The 11,180-nt window shown below is 37.5% G+C and overlaps 1 protein-coding gene across 1 annotated transcript; it reads right to left on the bottom strand.

Annotated features, from left to right (window-relative positions):
* Positions 1-6,691: 6,691 nt before the first annotated feature.
* Positions 6,692-10,909, bottom strand: LOC133779622 (wall-associated receptor kinase-like 1). The gene is made up of 2 exons (XM_062219564.1): positions 9,995-10,909; positions 6,692-8,037 (listed from the first exon to the last, which is right to left on the bottom strand). The coding sequence occupies exons 1-2, from the start codon at positions 10,907-10,909 to the stop codon at positions 6,817-6,819; spliced, it is 2,136 nt and encodes a 711-aa protein (XP_062075548.1). The 3' UTR covers positions 6,692-6,816.
* Between the last annotated feature and the right edge of the window lie 271 nt (positions 10,910-11,180).

Genomic DNA, 11,180 nt, shown 5'->3' on the forward strand with positions numbered 1-11,180 from the left:
TTTTCTTACCTTTAGCTTTCAGATGAATTAGTTACGAGAGATACTCCTTGAGCGTGATCCGATCCTCGAGCCCTAGCTTAACACCTAGTCACAACCATGATAAAGAATACCATTAACAATCTTAAATGAGTTCCCAAGCCAAGTTCTAGTCCCAGGAACATTGGACTTCACCAAATATGGTAAAAGATTCAATCCCGAGCACCCTAGGTTAAGTTCCCAAGCCTAAAATCTCAAAATCCCAAAATCCCTTAAGCGCCCCGGCATAGGCCACCCATGCCGCGACATGGACCCCAAACAGAACCTTCTAAGGCCCAAAAACAGGTAAGGGCCACGGCATTGCTTGGGCCATGCCGCGGCCCGCCCTCCTTCCTCAGCAAGCAATAACTTCGAAGGGCCACGACTCACCAAGAACCATGCCGCGGCCCGACCCTTTGAACCCAGAAAAAAAAAACACCATTTTCAATCTCTAAACCTCACCTTAAGCCATCCCAAAGCCCCCAACTCAAAACCGATTAATAATAACAACATTAGAATGATTTAAACAACACAATCCAACCAAAAATCCAGCCTAAGACTCACCAAAACCCCAATTCCAACTTCTGAAATTTCAAACCCACAGAACTCAAAACCAGCCATGAAAACTCTCAAATTCAACCATCAAACTTTAAATTAAACCTTACCTCAGCTGTAGAATCGATTCTCCAAGAGTTCCCTGACCTATCTTCAAAGTTTCAAGCCTCAATCCCACCTTAAATACCAAAACCACAGATATTTAAAACTCAGCCATTTTCTTTAAATTCCTAACCTCAGAAACGAAAATTCAAAACTTACCTTAGCTCTATCTCAGACCTTGATCAGTTCCTGAGATAATCCTCCAGATTATTCCCTTCAATTCCCCAAGACACAGCTTAATTCCAGCAGTTCCCTCTCAAGTTTCAGTAGTTTTTCCTTTGCTAAGAGAGAGAAGGAGAGATAGGGTCGGTTTACACTTTTCTGTCTAATATTTTCTAAGTCTTCCAAGTATATCCTTAGATTATTAGACTAATCCCAAAGCTTGGGGTGCCGGAAACGTCCCCGAGGCCAAAACGGTAAAATCCCCCAATAACCCCGCCTAGACATCCTAACCTCAAATATATCTCCAATTATTTATTTTCATCACCCGATAGTCTGATTCACTACCCGATACCTAAAATACTCCTTGACTTGCCCAAAGTCAAGTATAATACCCCGTTGTGACTTTTCCCGCTATCTAGCCCTAGGATCGCCTCGAGTCGCCAGCTGCAGAATTATCCACATAATAATGTGGTTCTCACATATACAACATGTCTATTTCATATTATCACATAATATCACCAATTATCATATAATGTCATTTAAACACTATTAATCACATAATATCACATTCAAATAAGTACTATTCACTCAAATCCCATTTATGCCCTCCCGGCACACTAATCAAGGCCCTTAAGCCTTATTAGAGAATTTGGGTCGTTACAGTGCCTTCGTGAACTCAAGGTCTATCTTATTAGATGAAGACTTTATTGTGACTTCCAAGTTTTGGAAGGGTTAGAAGGTGATGATTAAATAGATGGAACTCAGTACATATTATTACTCTCAGACTGGTGGAAAATCAGAGAGAGAGGGTTATCCAATTATTATTGGAGAAACATCTTATAAGATGAGTGAGGTAATGTATATATATCTGGATCCTGAGGTGGTTCAGGGGATTAATGAGATTACCAGGGAGTGGAGCTTGGATGCTCACTTCTCAGAATAAAAGTAAAAGTGTTATTGAACTAGAAAGTAGGAATGTGGAATTCCAGGTAGGAGAATGTATCTTCTCTAAGGTATCACCATGGGAAAGGGGTGAGGAATTAAGACAAGTTAAGCCCTAGTTTGTTTCAGCAGTTGGATCCTGATTGGGTCTGAATAGGGTGACTCTGAATTAGTTTTACTTTTGGCACTGGCAGTTGTATACAGTGAGTCATGTACTTCCATGCAGTGAACATGGGTTAAAGGAACTTATGAGTTGAGTTATAAGAATCTGAAGTTGAGGTTAAGTATTCAGGTAAGGAATAGCCAGTTCAGATTGTGACAGAAGTAAAAAGGTTCTGCTGGGCAGAATGTGCCTTGGGTTAAGGTAATGCTTCAGAAATGATGAGGTCGAGGAAGCGACCCGGATAAAATGAAAATTTGTGTCAATTGTGCGGAATTTTTGTTCCGAGCTGTTGAGTAAATTTCGAGGACGAAATTTCTGTAAGGAAGGGATAGTTGTAATGCCCCGAATTTCCTAATAAGGGTTAGGACCTTGATTAGGAGGCCGGGAGGGCCATAATTAAATTATGATCTTATTTAATGATCATATGCATGTTCATGTGAATTATATTATTATATGATGGTAAATGCATGCATATGGGTGTACTTATGGTTATAAGGGTATTTTGGTAATTTGGCCGCTGTGGGCGTAATTGTGTATCTTGGGTGTATGGTTGTGATTAATTAATATAGCTACATTATAAGGTGGATTGGTTCGAGCTATTCGGCATGAGACGATCATGAGAGGTAAGTGTTCGGTCTAGTCATAACGAGTTTAAATTCGAGGCTCGGGGTGAGTCTCGGGGTCATTTTGATGATTAGAGCATTATCGAGAATAAAAGGGTAATGGAATGTGAATTATTGGTGCTTGGTAATTTTGAGATTAGTGGGAATTGGAGAGCGTTAATTATGATTAATGGTATAGGTTGGAAAGGACAATTTTGCCCTTGGGGTGGCTTAAGGAACCTTAAATGACCTAGGGGCATTTAGGTCATTTAGCTTGGATATATGTGGGGTTTAGTAGGCTGTGGAAAACAGAAAAAAAAAAAAAACAGAGCTTCATCCTCATCTCCTCTTTTCTCTTCCGTACAAGCTCTTCCCTTCATTCTTCCTTTGAATTTTGAGAGCCCAAATTGAGGAGTTAAGCTAGGAGATGAAAGGTGGGAGCTTAGGAACTTGGTTCAGCCATTAAAGGGGATTCAAAATCAATTTTGAGGTAAGTTCCAGCCATTAGTTTCATGGCATACTCTGTTTTGGCTTTAAACTTTCAGCTTGTGATTTCTTGGTAAATAGTTGGAATTAATGGAAGTTTAGTTGATGTTTAACTTGGGTTTTGATGTGGGTGACTTGTTGATAATGTTTAGTGGTTGAATTGGGTGTTAGGTTGAGGTTTGGGACTGGTTTGAAGGTTTGGTTTCGAGGAGAAACACAGGGGAAGCAAGCTGGTGGCTTGCTGGTTTGCGTAATGTGCCGCGGCCTGGCTATGGTGTGCCGCGGCCTGCGTGTGTTTCTAGGAAGAATTATGCTTCTGTCTGAGGGTGAGCCGCGGCATGGCTATGGTGAGCCGTGGCCCATCAGGGCATTTTTGGCCAAAAGTGAGTTTTTGACTTTGGGATGCTAGCCATAGGCCTCGGGGTTGATCCTACTACCCGATTAAGTGTGGATTGATGTCCCGGAGGCTAGATGTTGGTTGGGGAACTTATATTGATCATTTTTATTGATGGTGTCCTATATTTGGTTGTGACTAGGTGACCACTAAAGGACTAAAAGTTGATCGTTCTCAAGGGTTGTTCTTTTAATCATTATAGCTCGAATCTGAGGTAAGAAAACTGCACCCTATGTAATGTGACATGCATGGCTATTCCTGATGCATGTTGGCTGATTATTAAACGTGACATGAATGGTTGTTATTGGTGCATGTTGGATTGTTAAATATAATGCATGTGATGCATGAGAAACATGTGATTAGGACATGCTTTGGGTACTGAGTATGATATCGTTCAGAGCTTGTGCCTCTGGGTTTGTGCATGGTCCTAATTGTGTTGATACTTGTTTAGTAAGCATGCTGAATACCTTGTTTATGGATATTGAACATGTGATATATGTTTGGTGGCATGGCTTACTTGTGTATGGCACTGACTAGTCAGGGATACTGACCTAAGAGTCAGAAATGGCATAGCATCGTGAACGCCGGGCCAAATGAATATTAGATCTAATTGATATCAACATTGAATGGCTCTATGGCATTAATGCTGGACCGACCCTAAGGTCAAAGAACTTATAAGCGCTTGCCTGGTCTAAGACCAGATGTTCAGAGCCAGGGCATATGGCCTCGGTGACTGTTAGTCACATGGCTAGGGGACGCTGTCCATAGTTACGACTCTAGAGTCAGGAGGAAGGTTATGTTGGTGACCAATCACCATGCACCTATTCCGCTAAAGCTAGTGAGATGCTCACTTATTTATTAAGCCTGGTGATCCTATCATCATATGGCTAACGGGTGCTGCCCCCAGGCTATGACTCTATGGTCATGAGGAAGGTTATGTTGGTGACCATTCACCACACACCTATCCTGTTCAAACTTATGAAAGGTTCTCATATCAGTTAAACCCTGGTGACCCTATCGTCACATGGCAAGAAGGAGTTGTACCTACTTTTGTGACTTTTGCTACTGGCACCTATCTATTTTGGACTGATAGTCCTGGATGATTATTATGATCATTGTTGATATTATATCATGCTTTATTGTGTTTTCTTGCTGGGCCTTGGCTCATGGGTGCTATGTGGTGCAGGTAAAGGCAAAAGAAAGCTGGACCATCCTTGAGTTGGAGAGCTTAGGTGATGATGTGTACATATGTAGCTGCTCGTCCGCCACGACCGAGGTTTAAAGTGGAACTAGGGTTAAACCCTGTTTTGCCGAATAGAATGGCCTGTTGTAAATATTTTTCTGTAATAGACTCTGAAATTATATTATTGGGATCCCAATGTATATATTAAACGTTCTAGTGAAACGTTATATCTTAACCAAAAATTTTAATCCCTAAACCGCTAATCATACTTAGTTACACGATTTTGGCCAAATAACTCGATTAGTGAGTTTAGCACTATTTACAAGGCACACCGTAACGGTCCCTGGAGTTGGGGCGTTACAGTAGAGGTTGCTTGAAATCAAATTTCCATTAAAGGTATGAACTCTAAGCTCCTAACTTTGATGTTTAACTGGTTTCTGTTGAGTTTTGATGTCTAGAAGTGGCTATGGTGAATTTTGAGATTAGGGATGCATGTGCTTGAGTTCTGGGTATTTGGGGTGCTTGGGATGAGTGGAGTGTGTTTATAAGGTTTTTTTTGAGTTTGGTGAAGGTTTGGAGAAGTTTTGGTTGAGTTTGGTTCAAGGAAATCGCAAGAGGGAAAATTGGGAGGTTGCTTGTCTGCGACTAGCGCTACAACGCTAGCCTTTGGGCACTGTAGCGCTAGGCCAAGCTTTCTGGGGGAATTTTGGTTCTGTCTATAGCACTGTAGCGCTCTCCAATGAGCGCTGTAGCGCTACCCTGCTTCCAGAAAGGGATTTTAGGGTTATTTACAAGGGTTTTTGACCAAGGGTTTGGGGTTTGTTTCCACCACCTTGTTCGGTGGAACTAGGACTTCCGGGGGGGGGGCTCGGGATTGGTCCCGAGGCTAGGTTTTGGACTTGAGGTTTGATGATGACTTTGGCCTATGGTTGTATTTAGGTGAGCACTAGGGATCGAGAGGGATCGTGCTCAAGGAGTCAAGTGATCAAAGTTAGCGAATCGAAAGGTAAGAAAACTGCACCCGGTTATATGCTTGAGATAGGACTAAGTGCTCCCGATATTTGTATTATGTCAATGATGGTATTATGCCATGGGACATGTGATAGCAGCCTAAGGGTGCCATACACAATATTTGCGCACAGGGTGCGGCTTGGCCACTGGTAGCCGAGGACAACTTAATATTCACTGAGCTCGGTTTAAGCGGGCCGGAGTCAGTGGGATAACGAAGGGTGCGGCCTGAGGGCGCTAACCCTAGTTATCATATGTGATTGGATGTATGATATGAATTGATATGTTTAGTATGCTGAATACTTGACTATTCTGAATGTTGATATGGTAAAGAACATGTGATGCAATATGAGATATTGATTTGTCTGTTGAATGCTGATGCTCTGTTGTTGTGTTTTCTTGCTGGGCCTTGGCTCATGAGTGCTACGTGGTGCAGGTAAAGGCAAAGGCAAGTTGGACCAATCCTGAGATGGAGAGCTGCGGGGTTGAATGTACATAGCCAGTTGTTCGATTGCCATGGTCGAGGAGTGGATCAGGACAGGGATTGCCTAACTGTCTGTTTTGCCTTAATATGGCTTGGTATTGTATTTAAACCTTATGACTTTTGTAAACAGTCTTTAATCTTAATATTTTTGGGATCCCATGTAAACAAGAAACGTCTCTTTATGAAAAATGTGACTTTTGAGACCAAAACATTTTAACCCTAGTTCCTTTATAGTTTCAATAGCACATTTTTAATTAAACGACTTGATTAGCAAGTCTATCACTTTATAAACACACAGTGTAACGGTCTTGGCTATCTAGGGCGCTACAGTTTCGTACCAAAAGAGATCGAGTATCGATGAGGAGATTGAAAGGTCGTATATTTGTGTGAATATGCATGTTCACCACCATTCTCACCTACTTGTAAGGATAATATTTATGGAGATAATATTTATTAGATAGTGGGCAATAAAAATTCGTATAAAAAGAACTAATTGGAAAAATAAAAAGGGCAAAACCATAAAAAACACAAATACTACTATATTATATTACATAGTAAAAGTACCAAGCGTTGAATGCTTATACAATCAGATGAAACCAAAGTTAACAATATTAACCAATAAAGTAAACCACAATATATAATTGATCTCTCAAATTTAAGATAGAAAAAAAATAAGTGAAGAGTACTATGTACAAAAAGGATATTACTATTTGTTCACCCTTACAACAATGATAATTCTTGATGCAACGAGAAGCTAGTAGCAACACTATCAAAAGTTAACTCTATTGACGATGTGGAATTATTCTGAGAGTAGTCTGCAATTTCAGGTTGTGCATATGCTAGATCTTCGTAATTATGTTGAATACCATTGGAATCTTTATTGTCAATGCCTTGAATCCTCTCTAGCTCCTTTTCTACTTCTTTCATGGTAGGTCGATTCCTTCCATTCAAATGTAAGCATCTCTTTGCAAGATCAGCAACAATTAAGATCTCTTCTTTTGGCGCATCTTTGAGAACTTGACCATCAAGAATGTCGAACAAACTACTGCTTTTTTCCTCCATCGTCATCATGAAATATGTTGCCAAACTTCTTCCTTCCTCCTCTGATCTTGTTCCAAATATTGCTTTCTGTCCAGTCAAGAGCTCGACAAGAACCACTCCAAAACTATAAACATCACTCTTATCTGTAAATTGGCTGGATTGAAAATATTCAGGATCTAGATAACCAAATGTGCCGCAAACTAAAGTGGTCAAATGAGTTTGCTCTAAGGAAACAGTTCTTGATGTTCCAAAGTCTGCAACTTTTGCCGCCAATTTTTCATCTAGGAGTATGTTTGAAGACTTAACATCCCGATGATAAATTGGAAAAGAAGCTGCTGAGTGTAAGTATGAGAGAGCTCCCGCAACTTCAGTTGCAATTCGTAATCGCATGCTCCATGTAAAAGGAAACTCTGCATTTTTGTTATGAATATACTCAGAAAGCATTCCGTTTGGGACAAATTCATAAACTAGAAGTGGAACATTAGTCTCCAAACAACATCCCAATAGCTTGACAACATTTCTATGATTGATTTGCGTAAGAATAACAACCTCATTAATGAATTCAGAGAGTTTGGCTTCGTCAATTATTTTAGACTTCTTTATCGCAACAATCTTTCCGTCTTCCAACATTCCTTTGTACACAGTACCTTGACCTCCTTGTCCAAGAACTCTGTCTATACTAAAATTATTTGTTGCCTTCTCTAACTCTTTTGCATCGAACAACTTGGTTTGCTCAACATTATTTTCACTTGAATGTATTTGTTGTTCCAACAAAAGACCACCATTCCGTTTGAAAAATATTTTCTTCTGTTTGATTTCTTTTCTTTTCTTTAAGAATTTGTATAATGTCCATGTACCAAAAACAAGAACTAATACTCCAAGAGCACTCCCAAGTCCTGTTTAACAAGTTATGAATAAATAAACACAAATATATGACATTTTGTTAATCAAAGCATTAACAATCAGTTTGTAAGATTAAATTAGCGTAAATTAAATAAAACTTTATATTGCTTTTATTTCTCTTCAAAACTTTAATTTTTAATATAAATTTGATAATAAATAAGAATGATCACATTAACTTATTTTTTTAAGGTATTATGAGGTTCTATCTCAAAATTAATTGATGATGAGTGGAATAACTCATACTTTTATGTATTGTTGAATGCACCTACACACTTGCTATGTAAAATATTTTTCTCTAATAATGTAACTTAAGAAGGGATGCAAATGTCTCTATTTTATTGTAGTAATGTTCGAGTAAAAAAGTGGCAAAATTCCAATTATTCCAATTTCAAAACTTTATAGTTAATTTTTAACAATATTTCCCTTATTTGAAAATAAATATTTTTCAAATATTATTATTTTTTATTTTTAATTATAGTTAATTATATCCAATATTATTATTTATTTTTACTTTTGTTGGAATGAATGAATTCCTAGATGGACCACTATTGGTAATGAATTTTTCCTATTTTTTATAGAATTAGTTAACTAACCGTGCATGCATTATAAAATATTATTTTATGAAGAATTGATAAGCAGGCATACATACAAAATTATAAATATGCATTGTATATAAAACCATATACCTATAAAGATAAATTTGCGCTTGTAACTACAACGATATCCCCCAATAGTGTTGACGCAAGTGCTTTCGTGACATGGCGGATTTTGGATTTGCTCATTGCATTCATTAATATCTGAGAATTAATTAGTACATAATTTATTACAGTGAATATATATTTGGAATAAAACTTATTGTTATATATCTACTTATTATCACACAGAATATAAAAAAAGATAAATAGAACTAATTATAAGTCCCCACTAATCGCATTCGTTAACAGCACAATACGTTAAATTTGTGTCAAAAAAAGGTAGCGAAGAGTAACAAAAAAAATGCGATGATCTGGCAATTTATATATATATATATTTATATATATATATATATGATAATTCTTCGGCTTTATTTTAAGTCCTACCGGTAGGGCTTTCAGTGCTTCTCGATTCGTGAACAGTTTTCGGCGCGACGTTTTTTATGACCGTGTATATTGTAGCTATTAAGAGTATCCTGCAAATTTTCAGAAAATTTCGAATAGTTTACAGTACCGAAAACTAGGTTCAAACATGTTGTTTTCCACGCGCGTAAAAAAATTAGTCACGCGTGCAACAACATGTTTGAACCTAGTTTTTGGTACTGTAAACTATTCGAAATTTTCTTAAAATTTGCAGGATGCTCTAAATAGCTACAATATACATAGTTATAAAAAAAATCGCGCCGAAAACTGTTCACGGGTTGTAAACATTGAGCCCTACCGGTAAAACTTAAAAGTGAAGCCCCTATAAAAAAATTCTCATATATATATATATATACAAAAATTAGGTCATGAATAAACACAACATGGCATGGTTTTTTTTTTTAAAAAAAAAAAAATCAAAACCTAAACCTAAACCTAAACAAATAAATAATTATATAGTAGGTAACCATTTGGTACGCTGTGTTTTTGCAAAGTATCATCTTGGTATCCTATATTTTAAAATCGTACATATTTGGTACCCTAAACTCAAATTTAAGTAATATTTTTTTACAAATTTAATCAAATTACTATCAATCATATGAGCTACAAATTATATATAACTACTGACAGTTTTGTCATATTGATAAAATTTTATCAAATACGATATAAAATATCTATATGTTTTCAAAATACTGGGTACCATGTGAGCATTATTGAGAACACATAGTACCGAAATAATATTTTGCAAAAACAAAGATACCAAATGGGTAAATTCTCATAATAATTATATACATAACTAATAATTAAACACCTAATAACCCAAGCATATGCAATTAAGAAATATATGTGATAGGTTTACCTTGACACCCTTCCAAAATATAGGGATTTCCTCGAAATCCATTATTGCAGCTACAACGATATATGCGATCTAAAGGGGAATTTAAAGTATCCTGATAGCTGCTGCTACAGTTGAAGCTGCTCATGCTGGTTGGCATAGCATGTGTTTTAAATATGTCGAAATGCGTTAAGCTAAGGTTCCAACTTAGTAGGATGGGAACATAATCCAGATCACGGAATGTTGTATATTTATCAATTTCATCAGGATCTATAAAAAACGCATATTTGCATTCGCTATTACTTGCAAGAGTAATAGAATCATTATCTATGGAGATTTCGAAGTTGCCATCAGTATCCAAAACGGAAGAAGTACTGCAGCATTCGATGCCATCACAATTACGAAAATCAATATTGTTTCTACAATTGGATGATGATGATGAGGAGGAGGAGGAGCAGGTGGAGGTGCTAGTGCACCCATCTTGGAAGAGCGCATCACCTTCCCCTATTTCGAACTTGGCAAAGGCACCGCAACTCACTGCAATGAATATATTGTGACCCGAAAAGTAGAACGGGCTTCCTGTGAAATTTATGAAAGAATTTCTTGTCTTGTTTGGGCAATTGAAGTAACTGATGGGGCTTCCGACCTGAACCCATTGGGATGGTCTACCATTATTATTATTAGCATCCTCATCGGATAACAAAATGTTAAGTAGCTGCAGTTGAGTGTGTTTGAGGAGAGGCTTGGTAGAGTTGGCGCAGGAAACTTCGAACCATTTGTCAAGAAAACAATCGGATGATCCAATTCCGAAAGGGTATGGGATAGTTACATTTCCGCACTGTTCTTGACAACCAGGTCTTCCAAGTGAAGCTACTACTGTGGACCATAATCCAACTACAGTCATAATAATAAGTACCATTTTCCTCTTTCTTCTTTGCCGCGTCTGATATCATATTTAGCAATGAAATAATAATCAGTGTCTTGCATGCGTTAATTAATGAAAAAAATGTATCATCTGGCTAATTAAGAATCCAATTTTGTTTTACACACTAATTAATAATCTGGCTAGCTGGTCAATTAATTGAATGATTCTATAGATTTTTAAAATAATAATTAAACATTCTACTTTCTCAGATGCGTCTGTCTATATAAACTATATTTATATATATATATATTGATGAGAATATAGG

This window comes from Humulus lupulus, chromosome 1, assembly GCF_963169125.1.
Source record: "Humulus lupulus chromosome 1, drHumLupu1.1, whole genome shotgun sequence".
Classification (NCBI taxonomy): domain Eukaryota; kingdom Viridiplantae; phylum Streptophyta; class Magnoliopsida; order Rosales; family Cannabaceae; genus Humulus; species Humulus lupulus.